Here is a 21838-nt window from a genome sequence, read left to right on the forward strand (position 1 = left end):
TTTTGAGCCCATCTTTTGCCCATGCATTATGTCATTTGTGTGATTTTAAAGGCCTATATTAAAACCCAAAAAGTAATATATCTGTCATGTAATTGCATTCCATAAACTCTGAGCTATCATAAATCTATAACTTCTCCTGCTGCCCATTTAACATTTTGCTCAGGATTTTTGTCTAAAAACAAAAAAGGCTATAATCAGAATAAAATGCATTCGGGAAATGCTGAATTTAATTCCATGTTTTCATTTTATATGCTTTACTGTGGTTCAGCTTCTGTAGGAAAAGCCCATCAGGTGACTCTTTTATATGAAATGCATAAGGAAGTTGAATACCCACAAACCCCAGGTTATTAAGGCCTATGTAAGGCTATGACATCATATGGAAAAAGTTACGCCATTAAGGGTTTCTTGCATTTTTGGGCTATGAAAATGACTATTGCATGTGACCACGTGGCTTAATTTTGACTGCTCATAGAAAAAATCTGACCTTTTTATCTGTTTATAAAGATGTTCGGTGTGTTACTACATAGAACACCACACATCACCGACACACAATCTGTATTTTTGACTAATGCTCTGTGTTTTGAGCCAAAGAAATGATGGTTGTTATTTCTAAGCTGCTCTTGCTAATGTTCCGTGGCCCATTTTAACATACCAATTGGCAATTTTTCTGCTCCCCCACCTATTTCCAGGAACAGGAGCCTACTAATGGGTAAACTGGACCATCAGAGCTGTGAGAGTGCAAAGGTTTTGTCATCAGCGCTAACATTTGTCACGTCGATGCACAAAAGATAAAAGATGTTAGTCTGGACGAGATTCAAGTTGAGTGCCTGGATTATAGTAGGACCTTCTTTAAAATCCTGTTTGAAAAACACAAAGTATTATCTGTTTGCGTTAACCAATCTCGTTGGCATAAAAAGGCCATCATTATCATGACCGAAGTGATTCGAAGTGTCAACACACTGGCCAAGACATATAAACTTAGTGGCTCAGCACCCAGGGTTTGTTATGGTGTTCTTACACGCTGAGAGCTTGGCTGTCTTCCCCATGTAGGACAGTAGGCAAAGGTGATTGATAGCAGTGTTTAGATGGCCTTATAAAGCTAATGCCGTGGTGTAAACTCTATGTGAAGGACACTGCAGCCTGTTACTGGGGCCAAATGCATAAATGCATATGTGTGAATGTAATGTTACTGGGGCTGTGTGACTCAGTGAGAAAAGTGTAGCTTTGGAGCAAGAGTTAGTGGTTTACTTTCAGAACATAACGTTTATTGTGCTCGTACATTTCACTGTAAACTGTGAGAATTTTTCTTTTTTACTAAAACCTTTTGGATGAATCTAAATATGCTGAATTTGAAATCTGCCGTGCGCAGTTGCGCGGAGGATACTGCCCTCTGCTGTTGAAGTCTTACAGCATTCCATGTGTTTTTATTGATTTATTTGTAGTTTTATTTGCTTTCTATAGTTTTTGGTGTTTAAATAAATTAAATAATATAAGTTATATCGGTATTACAACATGATATAACGTTTTGAAGTAATACGTCGAATATTAACGATTTCGTTCGAAACAAATGTTGCGAATCTGCTGCCGAGAAATACCACGCTGGTGTGCGCTGTAGTACCCACGTGAGTGACGTACCGCACATGCGAGGTCTTTCAGTGAACACACAATTTCCTCTGTGTGTAGTTTTTCTTTAATCCAGCTCGAATTTGATATTTACAAACATGTCTTCTTTTCGAAAAGTGTTGAAGTCTAAACAACGAGACCACAAAGAGCGATCACAGGTCAGTTTGAACACGCTGTTAATTCGACTGTTGTCTTCCGCGCTGTGTAACGTTGGCAAAACATCAAACGCTCTAATCGCTTTAAATAATTTTGTGAATTTTTATCTATGGATTCGCTTTTATTTTTATTTAATTTGACATGGTAAATGCTGTAAAGAGTTATACGTGTAAAGAGTTATACGTGTAAAGCGTTCCTCTAGTTAGACCAACATCCTCATACACCATTCCAACCAACACAGCGAGACGTTTTAGCCTAAACGTAAACCGTCATATATGTTCACCACTGGTGAAGTTTATCTATGATAAATGTGTTTATCTCATGTAACTATTTGTCTCTATATTGCAGCTCGGTTTCAGAAAACATTTAGGACTGTTGGAGAAGAAGAAGGACTACAAACTTCGTGCAGAGTAAGACACACGTTGCATTTTATCATTAATTATTTTTTGTTATTTGTTTCATTTTTTTTACACGAGTTGAATGATTATGGTCTTTTATTCGTCTGCCGTACTTGTACCAGAGCTCTGATTATCTTGTCAAAAATGTTTTTCTAAGGTTGGACAAAATGTACTTTTTATTTCACAATGACCATGATGATACATTATTTATAAATGGCATGTGGTGTAGATGAATAAAAGTGATTTCTTTTTATATTTTGTTAAATATTACAAAATAAGTGACTTCAGATATATACTTTGGAAGTGCACAAGTTGTCACTCTTTAAAACCGTCGTTTATGTTTCCAATAATCTCTTTTTTCCTGTTATTTTCTTATACAGTGACTACCACCGGAAACAGAGAACTCTCATGGCCTTACGCAAGAAGGCCATGGACAAAAACCCAGATGAATTCCACTTTAAAATGATTAACAACCAGTTAAAGGTTTGTTGTGTCTTAATACGTCTTCCCAGGTTGATCTTTTGGCATAATTGTAATGTAGTAAACGGTCTGTGTGCCACTGTTCATTTTGCTCAGGATGGGGTTCATGTAATAAAATCAAAGCAGGAAGAAATGACAGAGGAGCAGAAGAAGGTGATGAGGACACAGGACATCAGATATGTTGAGATGAAGAGGGTGTCTGAGATGAAGGTAGGTGGTCATTCTTGTAACTGGCTGTGTTATATGTTTGCTGTATGTGTGTGTTTAAACATGGCATAATATGAAATGTTTTTGTTTTTAGAAAATTGAAAGGTTGAAGGGGGAGCTCCACCTTCTTGATAACGATGATGAAGAAAATAAAAATAAACATGTATTTTTTGTGGACACAAAAAAAGAAGGTAAAAATGTTTGCAGGATGTCATTGTTGTTGTACATTTTTTACATGAAATGCTTTAGGTTGTGTAATTACTATGTGAATCCTTAACCTTTTAAAAATTATTTTTAGTGGAGGACTTTGACCTTGCCACACACCTCAACACCGTGCCAGAATTGGTAGACCGAACATACAACAGACCTACAATAAAAACCCTAGAAACCAAGAGCATTATGGGGGCAGTGGATCCAGAGAGGATAAAAGTAAGAGATTCCTTGTCCAGCATGTGATCCAAAAAATATGTCTTGTTTTTACTTTGTACAGTTAACTGCAATATTGTATTATTTTCTTTTCATGTACCTAATCTCTGCGTTTATAGTCTTAATTAAAGTTTCATTTTCCTTTCTCAGAAACTTGCTAAACAGAGGAAAAATCAGTACGAGGTGCTTTCACAACGTATTGACAGAGAGAAGAAGATGTTTGTCATTACTCAAAAGATCCAGACTAGGAAAGATCTACAAGTGAGTGCATGAATCTACATATTACTTTAGTACTAGATCGGACAATACCTGAATTCTGAATTTATTAATGCATCAATACATCAGTAATTGGTTTTGTGTTTTTAATATGTAGATCATAATTTACATGTCATGGAGTTGATTTCGCTTTATGCCTTTTTCATTCGTGACACCTTTTCCTTCACAGGATAAGGTTAAGAAATCCAAGGTTTGTCAAGAGACCAGCACAGCGGCTGCCGTCTATAAATTTGAGGCCAAGAGGAAAAGATGATGCCTTCAGATCTACACTTTTGCTGCTGGTGTCTATCCCAGTTCTGATCAACTGTAAGCTGTAATTGCTGTGAAATGGACTGAATCTGCGCGTCTCTTTATAACATCTATACAACAAACGGAGATACCAAATTTGATGAGTATTTTACAGATTCAGAAAGCAGTATGTAAATATTTATTTTTAAGGAAAAGATTTAAGGTTGTTAATGCTTTGAAATAAAAAATATTGTTGTAGTTCCTGGACGGTTTCAGTAGATGGCACTAGAACATCTTATCAAACTAATATTCAAAATGAGCAACTTCACAGGGTCAGTTGCATCTGTTGGATTGGATGAACTGTTGGAGCATTTCAGTATTCTGTGGTTTCTGTGTTGAGAAACAGAGAAACGTTTATTTTCTAGTCAATGAAATTACATTTTGGCTTCGCTCTAGATATATAACTGTTAAGATTTTTTTCCTGAGCGCTTTAGTTTGAAACTTATCCCTAGTAGTCACAAACAACTGGAAACACCATGGAAATGTACATTATGGGTGAAAAGGTGAAGCCCACGTTTTTTTATGAAAATGAATTGGCTCTCAGAATGTGTTACTATGCCAAATATCTAGATATCGGCTAAGTCGGTTTTGTCACTTACAAGATTTCATTAAAACATGTCCAACAATTATTACATATATTCTGATTCTTATTGTACACCGTGTCCACACTGGACGTGACACGAACAAATACAATAGAAACGCATTAGAACCCATTATAATTTCAAATCTTGTCCACACTGGACACAATGCGACAAACCCTTTCAGAACAAGCATGTTGCGTCGCATCCAGGGTGAAGACATGGTGTCATCTACGTTTTATCGGTTTAATGACCTTTGCACCTGTCGTGGGGTTAAAATGAATCGCATTATGTTGTTTCAAACAACAAGTAGGCATTTAAACACCCTTGATACAACCCTGTCTTTTTCACGTGAAAGGTTGCGTCCTGTCTGCGCAGAGCTTTGAGTCGGCTCTGTACAGCTTGATTGATCATGCAGGTTGCAGCGGCTTCATAAACAGGTCCCATCCATTACTCTCTCCAGGGAAAAAGAGGTGGGCTGTGTCAGGAACAGCAAAATGTCACTTCGTTCAAGATGGCCCGTCCAGGACTGTTGGGACTGCCAAAACTGACCAGGAGAAAAGGTGTTTGTAATGTTGTGTAGTCGATGGTGTCATACTTGTGACAGCGCACCAAGGTGCTACAATTTTAACAGAGTTGTGAGTGGCTCTTCATGGTGACGTCGAGACGCACGTCTAAGCCTGGTGATATTTACAATGGATCTCCGTGTGACCTATCAATATTGACCTTTTGTGTTTGTACAATTCTCAGCCGACAGACAAATCTTCCTTCGCGTGTGCGCGCCTTCGTGCGTCATGTGGCCACATTTGGGAACGGAGGGTCACGCAGCCGTGTGCGCAGATCCGCTGTGCTTCCGTTTGCCTTTACACAGAGGACTACTGTTCTGACTGAAGCCTGTCTTTCATTCAGATCAGCTTTTGCACAAGGGTCACGGCTGCAGGTCGGGGAGAGCAGTGTGTTGGTAGTGACCCCTAGATTTTAAAGATATCGGTCAAAATCCTCCACATTGTCCCATAAGGTTATTCACAATAGGAGATGTAAAAGAGGGCCCCATTTCCCCTATAAAACTAGCCGTTTGTTGAGGGTTTGGGTTAAAACTGTTGAGGTGACAGTAAAGTTTGAATAGACTTATTTGATGAGACGCCATGTGAATTCAAGAATGATGTCTTGCTAACTGTAATTTATTGTGTACTAATGTGTTAAGTGTTATGTAGGACAGCTGGTCCATGACAACATTGTTCCTTCGAATGAATGGATTTTTTTCACTGAAGATCTGCAAAGAGAAAATTGCCCGGTTGTGCGTGTCCAGTAGGCTTGTCGTAAAGTATTCGGCTATGGTTATGTACACAAAATTAAAAAAATAGATTTCACCCAGAAATTAAAACGCTTCATTTATTTACTCTCAACCAAACCCATATTACTTTATTTCTAGCACGGAACACAACAGAATGTCTAAACTGCCTTTAGATCACAGCTGAAGTTGGTGCGGACAAGGGGTTGCTTTGTAATGGCATGAAGGTGAGGTAACTTTTTACATTTGGGTTCTCTATGAACCTCTCCAAACGCCTTTTCTGGGTTAAATTACCTGTAACCTGGCTGCGTAAGGGACTGAAAGGTTCAATCAAAGTTTTGAAGAGCCTAGTAATTGTGGCCTCAGGTTGTACACATCTTGAAAAACTAGATTCTGGCTGACGCTACTTTAAAATCGTTAAGATGCGTAATAGGAATAATGTCTTAACCTGACACCACTATGAAATGATTTTAAGTGGTGTTTATAAAACATGCTGGGAATCATTTTGAGGCTCCTCAAAATGTGAGAGGAACTCATAGCATAGCAATTTGTTTATTGCAGACTTGTATCTCTAATTTTTAGCATATCTAAAATTTTCATTTGAATGGATTTTTATTGTTGTGCAAACTGCACGGTTGTAACACATTTTACTGTGACTTGTTTTGCGCTATACTGTACGTTGATAGGATAGAATCATCCCCATATTTAAGTGCAACACTTACCTACTACTGATTCCTTAAGTTTGTAAATTATCATCAAATGCAAAGTGCTGTTGTTATAACCTATTCCACCCACCACCACCATTTTACACCCGAATTTATTATGTCAACCAAATTTACTATTATAAGTAATTGTTTTTCCACCCGCCATCCTGTGTGCGTTGCGTTTATGCATTTTAATGAGCAACTAAACAAATTGGAAACAGACATAGGACAACTACATTATGGTGTGACAATTTCCATATATTAAACAGTACTTATCACTTTGTAGGATGTCTAGAATGTTAAGAAAAGCATTGTTATTTAAGCAATGAACGCAGGAGCTTTTCACTAATTTATAGTAATTTCACCTTCACAAAACACAGTTCACCCTAAGAGAGGCCACAGCTTAATCACTCTTTGTATATCATAGCATTTGGGTGTCTTTGACCAGAGAGGGATGGCCTTGGCTGTTATTACAGCACCTGAGCCCGCTGGATGTCGAGTCCTTTAGCTACCTCTCCTCAAAGACTCCTTTCATGGGAGAGGTTAAGAACAGCACTAATCGATTTGCCAATTAAGGTGCAGGGTAACAGGGAGGGCCAACGGTGGAATCGGAGGTTCGTGCCGAGAAAAAATAGCTGAGGTTCTTACATCTGCCCCTTTGAGTTGCACTGCGGTTTGTCACCCGGCTTTTGAAGTTTCGGGTTGTAGAAAGAGCTGGAGGCTGGGGGTTTGCGTCTGTGCTTGAAGGAAGGCGATTGAAGGAAAATCTTTATAACCCTTCCTATGCGCCTGTGTGAGGAGGGATCACAGAGACTCCTTTAAATTGTCACTAATTAGCCATGAGCCTGTTTGGAAAGAGGCACTCGAATTGATTAAATTTGCATGGGAGTCTAAATCACGCTAAGGCCTCCTCCCAAGCGGAGCTCATCTCCCCCTTTGCTCCCCAGACGTGGCGGGCCCGTGGGGGGAACCCGCTGCGGGTGAGAGGACGGGACAAGGCGTGGCGCGCACCCATCTGCCTGGGTATTACCGTTAGTCCATCACTCTCCCACTGGCAGCCGTGTGCCTGGGGGATGTGTTCATTACACTTTAACTACTGGATCTGTCCTTGTCTGCAGGCAGCCTGGTGTCATTGTCTGTCTATCTCTCGGTATCGCTCCACACTCTGCTTCACTCATCCTTATAGAACAACAGTCTCGCTTTATGGCCTATTATGGCCGGTTAACTAATGTAGCTTTTTGCTGGATTTATTTGGTTTTCTTTACAACTGAATCGCTGAATTGAATTTCCCCGAACTGATACAGTTTTGTGTTAGTCAAAATCAGACAAAATGTAACAAAATATGATTCTTTATTTTGAAATGAAGCCATTTTAGGATTATTGGCATAACTAATTGCAAAATGCACAATTAAAGGTGCAGTTCGCAACAAAATGGAAATTATCATTTACTTACCCTCATGTAATTTCAAACCTGTATGATTTTTTTTCACCAGAACACAAATGACGATGTTTTAAAGAATGTTGCTAAACAATATTGTCTCCCTTTGACATACATTGTATTAACACAAAACCACGGTGACATTTCTTAAAATGTCTTCTTTTGTGAAGCTCAAAATATCTTCTATTCGAGCTTACCCTTTACCAGACGCTTTTCTGCTTTTGATCAATACCGTCGTATCCTCTAGAAGTGAAAATCTCAGACAGTTCCTTGAAGAAATACATTTATGCTGTTTTGGCTCCAGCATAATGAAAACAGCAACTGTTCCTTTAAAGGGACAGTTCACCCAAAATTCTGTTTTCATGTACTCAACCTCAAGTTGTTACAAATCTGTATACATTTGTTTTGTTTTGATGAATACAGAGAAATATATTTGGAAGAATGCTTGTTTAAAACGAAACAGTTCTTGGCCACCATTGACTACCATAGTAGGAAAAATGAATTTGTTCTGTTGAACACGAGAAGATATTTGAGTAATGTAGGAAAGCAAACAGTTCACAGAGCTCTTTTGACTGTCATTGTAATTCTTTCTTCAATGGCACGGGGTCAAAGAACTGTCCTTCCAAAAATCTTTCTCTGCGTTCATCAGAACAAATATGACTCTATACAGATTTGAAACTGATGACCGAATTTTTATTTTTGGGTGAACTGTCCCTTTAAAATTAATTTGGCTTTCATGTTTAATTGAATTACAGAACCAGGTCGTCAACACCCTGCTTTTTAGAAATCTATCAAATAATGACTTTCTATATTTCTATCTGTATAGCATTATTCCCATTATTATGAGCTGAATGAATGTGCATTCCAATATACATATCACACATTCCCAGTAAAGCATTGTGGTGCTGTCTCTCTCTCTCTCTCATGGGACTGGTCCTAGGGGCTGTGTGATTGCTGTAATCAGATCGCAATGTTAATCAGAGTGTGTTCGTCAGTGTCCTGATGAGCGGCCCCGGCTGATTGTAATGTGATGCCTCTGTATCAGAAGCGCCCCTCCTTCCCGAGCACTAACACCGTGTCCTATGTCTGCGGCTGAACGGGGCAACCGTGTCACCAAGGGGATAATACAATGCACAACGAAACGGCATCACAGTGACGGTGTCACGGCATTGGGGTCCAATCTAAAATGCTTTACGGCCCTGTTCTTTCAGCGGCCAGGTCGTACGCAAACAACAACATTCTGGATATCTTTTCTGCTTTCTTGTATTTTAATGAGGTCCAAGCGCAGATACTCTTATGGCTGCCTCATCAGCCAAGTCCCTACAAGGGCTGATACAAATTAATTAACCTAATTAGAGGCTGTGATTGCAGGCGTGATTGTGGGGGCCGGGAGGAGGGGGGTCTGCGCTGGCAGGCAGGGCTCGGGCTGTAATAAGCCGCGAGGTGTGGAAGAGAAGCCAGATCACTGTGCATGGCTAATGAGCGGTAAAGAAATCCCCCCATCCCTACTTTTCTCTCCCCTCAGAATTGGTAAAGCTTCTTTCCCTCGATCTCTCGTTCTGTTATGGGCCCCTTTCATTTTTTGGGGCTATTGTCTTTTTCCATCAATCCTGGCTTGACATGCTGTTTTTTGACTTTGTATATGTTTTGCATTGAAACAGACACATGTCTCGTACGTTCTTAGGCTCATGTATTTTTAGTACTTTAAGTGCATTCCATGGTATTCAAAAAGACAACAGTGGTGTTGCTAATGTCATGCTCTATCAGTTCAATTATAAAAACATTTATTTTACGTGTACTTTACGTCCCTGTTTTTCCCTCTTGAATGTCCTATCGCTATTCATTTTTCATAATTTACTCTGTGCTTTTTTTCTTACTTCAGCTCATCCTGTATTCTCTAATGTTAATACTGTAAACCATTCTGTCCACCGGGTGCTGCGATACTTATCTTAAATCTGACTAGCTGTCTTTCTCTCTCTGTACCACCCCCTCCCTCGCACCACAGCACAAGAGCAGTATTTCAATTTCTTGGTATTTGTTTTGGAAACTGAATAAGATATTCTGGAAAACGAAGTGAAGCTCGTTTTCTTGCCTGGATCAGCAATACGGCAATGTTTCTAATGAGTTGCAGGGGAGGAACTGGTTATCTCGGAAAAGAAGCAGTTTCTATGAAGTATGCAGATTTTCTTACAGAACGCGTTGCCCAATGCTCACTTGGTGAAATAGTTTTACCTTTGCACTTAATATAAAGTCCAACCCTTCTTGTGATTCACACACTAAAAAAATCCTGCAGCAAGAATATAAAAGTAGCCCAAATCCACAGATAAACTGCAGACTTGGCAACGCTCACTTTTACTTTTTTATTTTTATTATTTGTCTCACAAAATGATTAAGTAAAGTATAGGTTTTTTTATATTTATTTTATATAATTGTTTATAGTGTTTAATAGCAGTTTGTATGCGTCTGTTTTTGGTGAAAACACTTGAACCATTAGCCCTGTTGGACCCTATACACACAAAACATATACAGTGAGAAAACAGTGAGAGCAGTTATGTACCGAATAGGGGTTACATTTTAAAATGCCATAAAATCTACATTTAGAATTGCTAAATTTAATAGCTAAATACTAAATACATTTCCATTCGATTCACATTTGTGTAGCACTTATTACAATACATATTGCTTAAAAGATGCTTGAAGGAACATGGATGTTTTACATTTAGAATTAAATTACTATATTTACAGTAATTGGTTTATAAGTATGCATACTAAATGTATGGCCAATGTAAAACAACTAAACTCACTTAAATGCATACATGATCATTACAGCAGTGATCCTGAGATACTAACCTTGAGCTGTGTTCTAGACTACAGAGATGAGAAACTGACAATTAACTGAACACTATATAACCTTCCAATCTCACTCTCTCTCTCTATGTCTCTTTCTCTAGATAAGCGGGAGGCTGTCATGGTGAAGACAAGAACAGCTCTTTTGGATTCTCTTTTCATTTAGCGGTCACATTTAGCGTTTAATTAAGCCCAGAGCAATACCCCGGCAATGAGCCGATGCTATCACATGGCCGCCGGGGCGCAGTAGGCAATGAAGGTCCGATATCGAGATCTGACCGGTAAGTGCTTACGCAAAAGCTTGTGTTTGTGTATCTGTGTGTGTATGGGCTAAGCGTTGCTTTCAGAGCTAAACAGCTGTAGAGCAACCGCTATCAGATATTTATAAGAGGCTCATGAATATGGATGGACGGCAAGATGGGGCTGATGTTTGTCCTCTAAAGGGGATGAAAGGAGAATACGCTGTTCTCCCAGAGAGACACAGTCAGGGCCGCTTGGAGGGGGCGGAGGGTGGGGTTGATGTGCTTAGTGTTAAGATAGGGAGAGGATGGTACAGAAGAAATGGGACATTTTTCCGCTCGGATTTTATTTGATTGGTCAACTGATGTTGGATGAAAGAAGGCAAAGTGCATCATATAACCTAGAGTCTTCTGTAGACTTTTGCATTATAGTGATAAGGGTTAAAAAACAAAACTCAAGACCAGTAATACTGTTTACCAATCCAGAAGTTGTCTCGATTTATTTGGTGCCTTATGCAAGAATCAAATGACACGTGTACTGTTAAAGCTTCTTAAAGGAGTAGTTCACTTTCAAAATAAATTTTCATGATAATTTACTCACCCCCATGTTATCCAAGTTGATTTTTTTTCATTTAGTCGAAAGGAAATTGAGGTTTTTGATGAAAACATTCTCGGGTTTTTCTGCATATAGTGGACTTCAATGGACTCCAAACGGTTGAAGGTGAAAATTACAGTTTCAGTGCAACTTCAAAGGGCTTTAAATGAGACCAGACGATGAATAAAGGTCTAGTGAAACGTTCGGTCATTTAAAAAAAAAGGATTTGCTTTATAAACAGAAATGCCCGCCGTGATCTGTTGTGTAAGCGGAAGTACAGAGTCAGTTTACGAATTGAACGTGGAACTTTTCAACGTTATTACGGGAAGTCATGATCGCTCATCACAGAACAAAGCAAGGTGAGCATTTCTGTTTATAAAGCATATACTGTTTTTTTAAATGACCGATTGGGAATGTTTTCATCAAAAACCTTAATTTCTTTTAGAGTAAAGAGACAAATACACACATCTTGGATGACATGGGGGTGAGTAAATTATCATGAACATTTATTTTGAAAGTGAACCACTCCTTTAAGCTGGTCTGCTGGTTTTTGCTGGTCTTTCAGCTATGTCTGGAGGCCTGTACCCAGGTGCACAAATATCCCTGAGATAAAGGGTTAAAGGAATCCTTAATGAGAAACGGGTTACAAGAAAGAGATTGTTTAAAGAAACCTTATGGCTTCCAATAAGTATTAACCCTTAACCCTTCTGTTATGCCTTGCAAAAAAATCCTTGTTACTTTTCAAAAAAATGAAGGGACCAATACAGCTTCTTATATCACAAATGTGATGAACGATATCATGTTCATTGAAGTGGAGAAAGTATTCATATACGCTCATATTTTGGAGATAAAATGAGACTAATGATATGCCATTATTGAAAAAATATCAGTTTGATGCTTTATTGCGGATTTAGAGGGTGTTTTTTCTTTTTGTGTATTTATATAAAATAATTGCTTTAAGCGTCTTTAGTGTCATCATTTTTCCTGTACTGTAAATATTGTCTGCAACTCAAATGTTTTAGTGGCTGTAAAGTTTAAATTGTGGTCTTAAAATCTATGGTATGTAGTGTAACTATGGCAACCGTTGGTCTATCGCTGTGTTTTGACAGAAATGATCGTAGAATGCCAAGCATAAACACTCAGGTAAGGGTGACGGTTAAGACCTTTCTGGCAACGATCTTAAAGATATCCTTTACGTACCTCACAATAGTTCACTTCGAAATTTGAAGTGAACTACTTCTTTAAGGACTTTCATGCAAAGGTTTCTGCACTGTTTCCTCCATCGTTTGCAAATTAGATGAGCGCAATAAACTTGAATAAGCTCATCGCAGTCAGGGTCGAGCTCAGACGAGTCGGATGGGCCTAAAGCATGCGACCCTGTACCTTTCCACTTGTTCTTCCTACACGTTAGTGGCTAATCCATTATGATTAATTGCCTTGAGCAAAGCTACCTAAAGTTGCATTAGTAGTTGCCAATTACCATAATTGCGATGTTTTAATATGGTTAATAGGCTGACATGACCTTGCCCAAGTGCTTGGCAGGTACACGACGAGCAAGAGTGGAGCCATGTGGAGCAGCCATATTTGGAATGTTATTGATGGCGAGTCGGCCCCATTGATTCATGGCTATGTTAAAAAGAAGTGGTGAACCATTAAGAGGCTTGAATTAGGAAACTATTAGAGAAAGATGTATATAAAATACAGTAGATGCACGCCATCACCCAACAGAGTCTCTTCTGTCTGGAGGACAAAAACAAAATGGCCTCTATGGTGGCGGCTTCGACCATGCAACCCTTGAAATACCTTCATGGTGACTTTTGCTGAGTAGAAGCACAATCGGGACGCGATGTGGGACGTCAGTGTGGGCACAAGAGTGACAGGGAGGGCTCAGAATTTCAAAAATGCACCCCGAAAGACCAGAGGGGTCAAAGTTTTGGTTTTCGATTCTTTTGTGGAGTGGACAAATGATCCCTGGAGCGACACAATAATGTTTTTATGAGACTCTAAATTTCGAGATGAAGAGGTCCTTTGTGGGCGTGGAATAACTAACACGTGGCCGGTTTTGAACAGTGGTAGTCCTGCAGCATGTCTGCGGCAAGACGGGTTGGTTTTAGAACACTCGGCTCTAACAAGCAGCCACTTTGTTCCCAGGAGACAAGAGCCACTCAGAGAATTAATTACCTAGAGGACAGGGCAAACCGTGCCATTGCAGATTCTGGAACTAGTGCGCTGGCTCTATTCGGAGAGATAATGTTTCTCTCTCATCTGGGGCTAACCGCCCACCGCTGGGATCCCTGGGAACACAGAGGCTGCATTGAAAAGAGCTGCGTACTGTCTTATACGCTCTCGTTCTTTGACTTTCTCTCTTTGTACTCTCTCACATGTATAGTTATTCACTTACTCAAAATGTTTCTTTAAATTTGTCCGGAGAGTCTTTCTGTTTTTTTATATGAGGTCATGCACTTTGTATAGAAGCAAGCTTACCTGCAGATCAATGGTTTATTTCTCTGAGATGTTTTAATCCGTCACATCAGAACTACATGTTTTTCCATTTTCTATTAATCTCTGTTATCTGAAACCCGCTGGTTCTCAGTTCAGATGTCGAGATGATACAACACTGATCTTTTCTAATAATGTTTTTTCAAACAAGCTATATGAATAATTACTTACAGGATGGCTTACAGGCGACTGCACTCTCCAGAGACCCCTTAGTTTTAAATTACTTTGCTTTACACTAATTATTGTTTGCTAATTGTGGAGAAGAGACCCCCATTATAGACTGTAGCCTGCTTTGCGAAGTGTCAGTGATCCATAGCGAGCTCTCTGAATCATGCATTAATTTTTAGCCGTAACCTTATTGAGTTTGTAACAAACACCATTGCACTTGATTCATTCAAAAGAATGATTTAGTTGAAAAAATTTATTGTACCTTGTCTATTTTTACCTGCTGTGAGACGGAGGTTGGTTAGAGAGGTGCATTATGGGCTGCCGCGAGCTTGCCTAATGTCCTAGAGTGATGCCATATGTCTCCTGTTAACAGGGCGAGGGCTGCCGGACACATAATCAATAGATCAATCATAGAATGATCGTTTGCAATCAATCATCCAATGCCACGAGGTGCATTTACCTCCTCCATATTGTTCCATTGAACGGGGCACGGTTATGACACATTTATTTCAATCCTGCCACGTGTCTTTTTAAAATATGAATAGGGTGTTTGACAGTGAGCCAAAGCGCCCGCGTTATGGCAAAAAGGAGACGGCGGATCAGCACAGAGGAAGATCAGAGAAGGTACACCACCCTGTGCAACCATTCTTCACTTCCTAAGCCTTACCCACTTCATCATAAAAAATCTATAACGGGGCCTGTGATTTAACTCTCACATCTGAAGGCCCCTCCATAGTAATCAGCCAAAGTCTGCTGGGGGAAAGCCTGGTATCTTCGGTCTCCATCACAGCGAAAGTGCCGCCTGGGACTCCAGCGAGGGGATGAAAGAATAATGAAAAGCCACTGTGAGAGACCGAGCAAGTGACTGAAAGAGAGTAAGAGAGGGGTATTGTTTGGTGTCTGCAAGCTCAGCTCGTCAGAGTTGCCATCTTGAATTCCATCCATTCAGATGGTGGCCGCTGTGTAGGCAAAGCCTCCGACGCGTTTCCCTGCCGCACTCACAACAGATGCATTGAAACGGCAGCGCTGCAGGACATCTGCGCCCCGGCGCACGCTTGCATGCTCACGCAAACACTGGGTCGCTTTTGTGTGCCCGCTATGACGCAGGGGTATAGTGACAAACGCAGGGGTATCAGAGAAGGCTCCGGAGCGCACATGCTCGGGCGCTTATTGCGTAAACTGGACCCAGGGTAGCGTAGGGCGGGGGAGGTTACAGGCCACTGATGGGGTTGTGACACCGCAGGGGCGTGAGTCCCATGGGGTTTGGAGATATGCTCTCGCATGCCGATGACCTTTAGCATTCCTTGGTGTCTCCTCACCGTGTAGTGACGTGGGTGGGCCGTTCACCCTTGAACCCAGAGAATTGCTCGTGTAGGTCCATTGAACTGGCAGTAAACAATTGGGTTTAGAACGTCTGCTGAACCCAGATTCCATGAAACATATTAGTGTCATTCAGTAGTTTGATTACACTGTCTTCATCACTGCTCTGCGTTTATCCACTCTATCCCTTTATAAACTCACCCCTTTTTATTGTTAACACACAGCAAATCTACTACTATCACTTGTGACAAGTTAGTCTGTAAAAATACATGCAAAATTCACATTTTTTACCAACTGGTGATGTTTCTGTTTTCAGGTCTGCTAATTCCAATTCTTTATTGTTGGTAATAGGCATATACCAGTTGTAGCAACTTCAATGTTATAATAATGATTGGACCGTAGTTACGCAAAAATGTAAACCATGGTTTCCCATTGAATATGTTAAGGAAATCAAAGCTATTCATCCATTATAGTCTGGCTAAACTCCTGAAGTATACATTGATCTGGTTTATAGTGGGTGCATTTTGTAACTGCCTACAAAAACCAAACTTTGCTTTCTGTATTAAGCATTGCACTTAAATCACACACTCTAATATTATTACCTGTAGTTGGGTCAAAAAAACGTTGGGTTGTTTGAAGACATGGTTGGTTAAGGTTATGGATATTTCTTGTGTTAGTTTATCCAACTGTCCCTTTTTGACCCAACCGTGGGTTGGAAATAACCCAGCATTTTTTAGACTGTAGCATCACAGCTCAAGTTGGATTGGCTTTTAAAAAGTGGGCAATATTTGCATCCAGCCTATTTGGACCGAACCCAGAGAGAAGGACTTGCAAACCAACACTGTGTAGGAGCGACAGTCAATGTTATTGTTAGTTATAATGCCATGCAATTGTTTAGTTGTTGTCCGGCAATCGAAGCATACATATTTAATAATGCTGGGCTGCGAATACAATTATACCATTGTTACAGCCTTCTCACCGCTGGACTACATTGTGAATACGCTCGGTGCTGAGACTTCACAACAGATTCTCCTTTTTTTCATTATTAATGTTGGATAAATACTAAATCTTGACCGAAAAGAACACAGGACATCTTGCTCGATAGGCAACCTGCTCTTTCAAAAGGCCATCACAATTGTCACTCTCGTCCAATTGGTCCCTTTTGGGGCTTCCTGGCATTTTGCACACAAGCCACTCATCTGTTGAGCGTGGCAGGATTGATGGATGGAGGTGCTGGAGAAGGGGGGTGTTGGCGGAGGACAGAAGCAAGCTGGACTTGCCCAAACAAATCCGCCAGGTCTTAGAGGGTGCATTGATGTCCGTGTCAGGATTGAGTTATAGCACTGGCGCCCCAGCAGGGTTGGAGGGGTGTGTGAAGAAGACAATGTGATGAATGAAGTCTGGTGTGGGGACCTCCTTTTTTTGCTCTACTGAAGGTTAGCAGTGGGCGTTCGGATTGCGTCGGGCATAGATGGGCATCTTTACGAGGCACGTCGGATGATAGTCCAACACTACCACGATTACAGTAGCCTATTAAGCCTAGCTTAAATAATTAACTGTGATTAACCATCTTCCTGATTGCTAGATATCTCATTTGGAAACAGCAAGCACGTCTCCACTGACTCTTAAGTCCAGTTTCCACAGCTGGACACTCCACCATTCAATAGCCCTTTGAAGACAACTTGAAGCGCTTTGTGAGTGCACAAATACTGGCCCCAAGCCAAGCCACTCTTGTGTGCGAGCAGCCTGGTGCAGTTGAAAGGCCCTTTAGCCTGTTTCCTCAACACACTATTCATCCTGGGAGGCATAGACCAGCACCCTAGAGAGCAACCATGGATAACCTGGACACTGTCTTATCCTAACCTTCAAACGTCTTGCTGGGGAGAGTGAGTCAATGTCACGGCAACAAAGGCACATGTGAGGAAGAACTTTGCACTTAGAAGTTCTGGCACACTAATTGACGGCTGGAGGGAGTGGAAGCAACATAGACGGGGACGCAAGCAGAGAGAAAGAAAGATATAAAAGCTGCCACCCCACCCCTCTAAACTATTCCTCACGGCGTATACAGACTTGTTTTTTATTTGGTTTTCTTTTTTGGTCCTTCTTTCATGTCTCCGACTTCTTGTGCATCTTTTCTTCCTTCTCTTCCTGTAAATAGTAAACCCAACAAGCTTTTGAAATCCCTTATTTACTCTCTTCCCAGTCCCTCGCCAGCCCTGGACCACAACAATCAATTACCGCTGCCCCTCCAAATGCTGAGATGAATTTTTTTGTTTAGCTAACTTTCTAATGCTGTCATGGCTCTGCGTGCACACAAATGTAAGACCAGAGTGGCCCCCAGTTTGCGCAACTTTGTACACTAATGGTCACAGAGGGCCCAAGGCCAATATTTAATTGCTGGGACCAAGCATACTAAAAAGGCGCTAAACCAATTAATCCTCTCTGTTTCACTCCAGTGCGGGAGGCGCTCGATGCCGCTGTGTGGGGAGAGACGGGGGTGAGACTTTCCTCCTGAGGGGATGCCAGGCTTTCTCACATCCAGCTGTCATCTATATCAGCATCTCATCATTCATGTTTTGGAAAGCAAAACATTGTCACTTGCAAATAAAAGTGTTTGATTGTTTCTTAATCCTTGAGACTGAAATACAAACGTATATTCTTACGATGTTACAATAGGCGTAAATCGACAGTTTACTCAAAAATTTGCCATCGCATATATTCACATTCATTTCATTTAAGAATATGACTCTGTCTTTATGTTGAATGCAAAAGAAGATATTTTGAGAAATGTCTACATTTTTTATGTCCATACAATGGAGGACAATGTTGGTTTCCAACATTCTTCAAAATCCTCTTTTGTGTTCTGCAAAAGAAATAAAAGTCATGCGGGTTTGGAATAATAGATGATATTAAGGTGAATAGAGATGATATTTAAGAATTTGGGTGAACTATCCCTTTAACATTATAACATAACTGGGCCTCATAATTTCATACATATCTCAAATAGACTGTAATTATTTGTCAATTGTGCACTAAATAAATCTATTGGCACACTTCTACGGTCCATTACGGTATCTGACACAGAACTAAGATGTTTTTGATTCTTTGACGAAGGAGATAACGTATTTATGAAACGCGCTCCATACAGCAGTTTGTACATTAAGGACTACTTCATAAACAACCCGTGGTGTATGCAGATCGAAAAAGCTCATTAGGCCAACAAAAACATAATGTTTCATTATTTAAGGTCTTTAAATTGCATTTTTGTCAATAGATCCTCCAAAAAAATCACACACTGGGCCTTTAACAAAAAAGTCTCCCAAAGCTGATGGAGTCTTTTAACGAATCACTCTTTCTTCCTGAAATCGACATGGTTCAGACCTGATTGTGACCCAAACTTATAGATTATTCAAGAAGTATTTGGAGCGTTCACCTTTGACACCACCTGCCTCCCCTGACGAATGACTGCTTCCTGTTGGCTTTGAGCACGATTAGGAGTGTTAACTGTGCGAAGGTGTCACACGTATGGTGCAAAGAGCAAGAGGACGATCTTCCTGACCTTTGTTTTGATTTAAAAATCAAACGAGTGCCAGCAGCGGGCCAAGGGAGCGCCTGGCACAGGGTTGACAGGATGACCTCTGACCCTCGGGGGCGTGTTGAGGGGCGATCGGCTAAGTTTTGCCCTAAATGTCAGGCCCCTGGGCAGCAGACCCTCACAGGCTCGGTAATGATTTATGGGGCAGGGGTGTCATTGATGGTCGCTTAGCCCTGGGGAGTCCCTAAATGGTAGTTTTGACAGTCCTGAAAGCTGAGGTTAAAGGTGATCAATAACATGGCTGGTGAGAAAGAGAAGGATGGAAGACAGGGAAAGCAGAATAAGTGCTTTTAAATACCAGCACTCATTATTTGCCTTTTTGTGTTCTTCTTTCTCTTTTGTTTGTCATGAGCGGAGACATAAGAAGAGCTGTTCTTTCCTCAGCTATGAGGGGTGGATGAGTGGGCAGATTTCAGTGATGGATAGTGGACATTTGCATCTGTCTGCTTGTTGTTTGTTATTTGGGTCTCTGTTGTCTGTGGTCATCTCTGTTGTTCACATAGTTGTTGTATGATATCTTTTAATCACGTCATGATATAGATATTTAAACTGCATTGTTAGTTATTATGTAAAAGTGAAAGCTTTCAATTGTTTCTGAAAGAAGCTTTTCTTTCTATCTTATCTAGCCAGCAAGATTTTACCTGACAAAACATTTTAAAGTGTGGGCTCCAGATTTTCCCTGGTCCCTTCAATGTTCAGCTGACAATTTTTTTTAAATGGTTATTTGTATTATCCATCAAATAATGATTTAAATAAATTTAATCACACAAAAATGTATCGAAAAATGTATTGAAAATTAATCAAGAATTGATCTATAATTATATTACTAGAAATATTGTTGTCCAGCCAGAATGATTACCTCCCCAGTCCGGCCAGCCTATTACTGGGACTGCTTACTATTATTACAAAAACAGTATTTAGGGTATCTGTCCAAGAAACTAGTTCATAACGTAGGTTTCATAAATTGTACATGATGCAATGGTTATTCAAAGCAGAGTTATTATAGTTTTGTTTTCAGTTTTTTTTTGTTTAATTATTATTTAGAATTAGCTTTTTTTGTTAATTTTAGTTCCATTTTTAGCAATTTGGTAATGTGCTTTTAATGTGTAATGTTATCTCTTAACGTGTCATTTTATTATTTATTTGTCGATTTTTACTTTTATTTGAGCTGAATTTACTTTTAATTGTTTATATTTATGTTGATATAAATTGGATTATTTTTATTTCTGTTTAAGTTTATTTAGTGACTAACTATTTTCAAATAATATTTATGTAGATATTTTATTTGATTTCAATTGATTTTGCAGAAAAGTTTTAATAGTTTTAGTGTTAGTAAACTACAATAAGCCTGATTCTAACGTAAAACCTCTAGTTGTGTGATAGAAAAATGTTTGCTATCCATTTAACCTTCTTCACTAACAAATTTCCCTTTATGTCCATTTTTTTCCTTCTCGCTGATGTTCAAACATGATGCAGTGCTCAACACTTCCATTTTGTCTGTCTTTGCCTCTCTCGTCACTCTGTCACAGATCTCCATCTCTTTGTCGCCAGTCAATCCAAACCTCACCACCCCTCCATCTCGCAGAGTTTCATAGACTGTTTGACTGGATGGTTTCAATGAACACTCTGAGAGTATGTCCCCCTCCCGTCCATAAGTAGCTCTCAGAAGTGAGCTGATTAAGATGAAGACCGGGCTGCTTTCCCTAATCACATCCCTGCATCTAAATCGTCTGTGTACATTTCTAATTACGCAGTCGCGCGCTGCGTCCTTGAGCTCAGCGGCAGGTCTCTATTTCATCTCGTTCCGTCTCGCTCTCCCTCCTTGTCTCGCCCCGTTTCATCTTTCTCATTTATTTCTTTTTTTTTGTTTTTGTTGATATTTTGGCAGTTGTTTGCTTGTTGCTTTTCTCTCTTGTGGCAGTGCCGTAGAGGGCAAGCAGAGGAGGGCGTGTCTCGAACCCGGATACAAGTTGGTCATCACCCTCAAACATGAAACGTCATGTTGAAGTTTGTGGGATGTTTTACAAAGAACTGTCAAAGAAGTCTTTTACATTTCAGTCAAAATTTGATTTGAAAAGAAACAGTTTGCAGAATTATAACAAAAACAACATACAGCACAACTACAAGTGTTTGTAATCTGGCGTATACATATTCTGAAAGTGTTAAAAACATCACTATACAGCAATTGACTGATAGGCCCTGACTGGCATAACCTTCATGGCCCTCTATTGTTTAACATTGTGTCGTTTCAGACTCTAATTTCACGTTTTGTATTGTTTGTTTTGGAACCACAGTCAACCTTGTGATTAAGGTCCTGAAAAGGCCCTTTAGGATGGCCACCACACAAAGGAAAGGTTTTAATGTGAATTATTGGAGGACCTATAGCTTGACTTACGCCTGGGAGATGAGGGCTTTCAAGGTGAATTATTAACTTGCAACCTTCGTTTGAAAAGCTTTCTGTGTTGGAAAGAAATAGCAGAGAATCCAGAGGCGGACGTCTTTACCAAACGATAATGTTTGTGAACAAAAAAGCATGCTTATTTAAAATTAGATAAACTAAACTTGGCTCTGTACACTACAGTAGGCTTTGTGAGACATGTTTATATTGCTGTTATGCTTTTTGTTTTCCTAATGTTTGACCCAATTGCTTCCATTGTTTACCCAACTTGTAAGTCCCTTTGGATGAAAGCGTCTGCTAAATGACTAAATG

The 21838-nt window shown here is 40.0% G+C and overlaps 1 protein-coding gene across 1 annotated transcript; it reads left to right on the forward strand.

Moving 5' to 3' along the window:
• Positions 1–1626: 1626 nt before the first annotated feature.
• On the forward strand, positions 1627–4486 carry utp11 (UTP11 small subunit processome component). Its single transcript, XM_056762753.1, has 8 exons — positions 1627–1781; positions 2128–2189; positions 2558–2660; positions 2754–2867; positions 2959–3055; positions 3163–3293; positions 3441–3551; positions 3736–4486. The coding sequence occupies exons 1-8, from the start codon at positions 1722–1724 to the stop codon at positions 3817–3819; spliced, it is 762 nt and encodes a 253-aa protein (XP_056618731.1). The 5' UTR covers positions 1627–1721; the 3' UTR covers positions 3820–4486.
• Positions 4487–21838: the final 17352 nt, after the last annotated feature.

This window comes from Triplophysa dalaica, chromosome 12, assembly GCF_015846415.1.
Source record: "Triplophysa dalaica isolate WHDGS20190420 chromosome 12, ASM1584641v1, whole genome shotgun sequence".
NCBI lineage: Eukaryota > Metazoa > Chordata > Actinopteri > Cypriniformes > Nemacheilidae > Triplophysa > Triplophysa dalaica.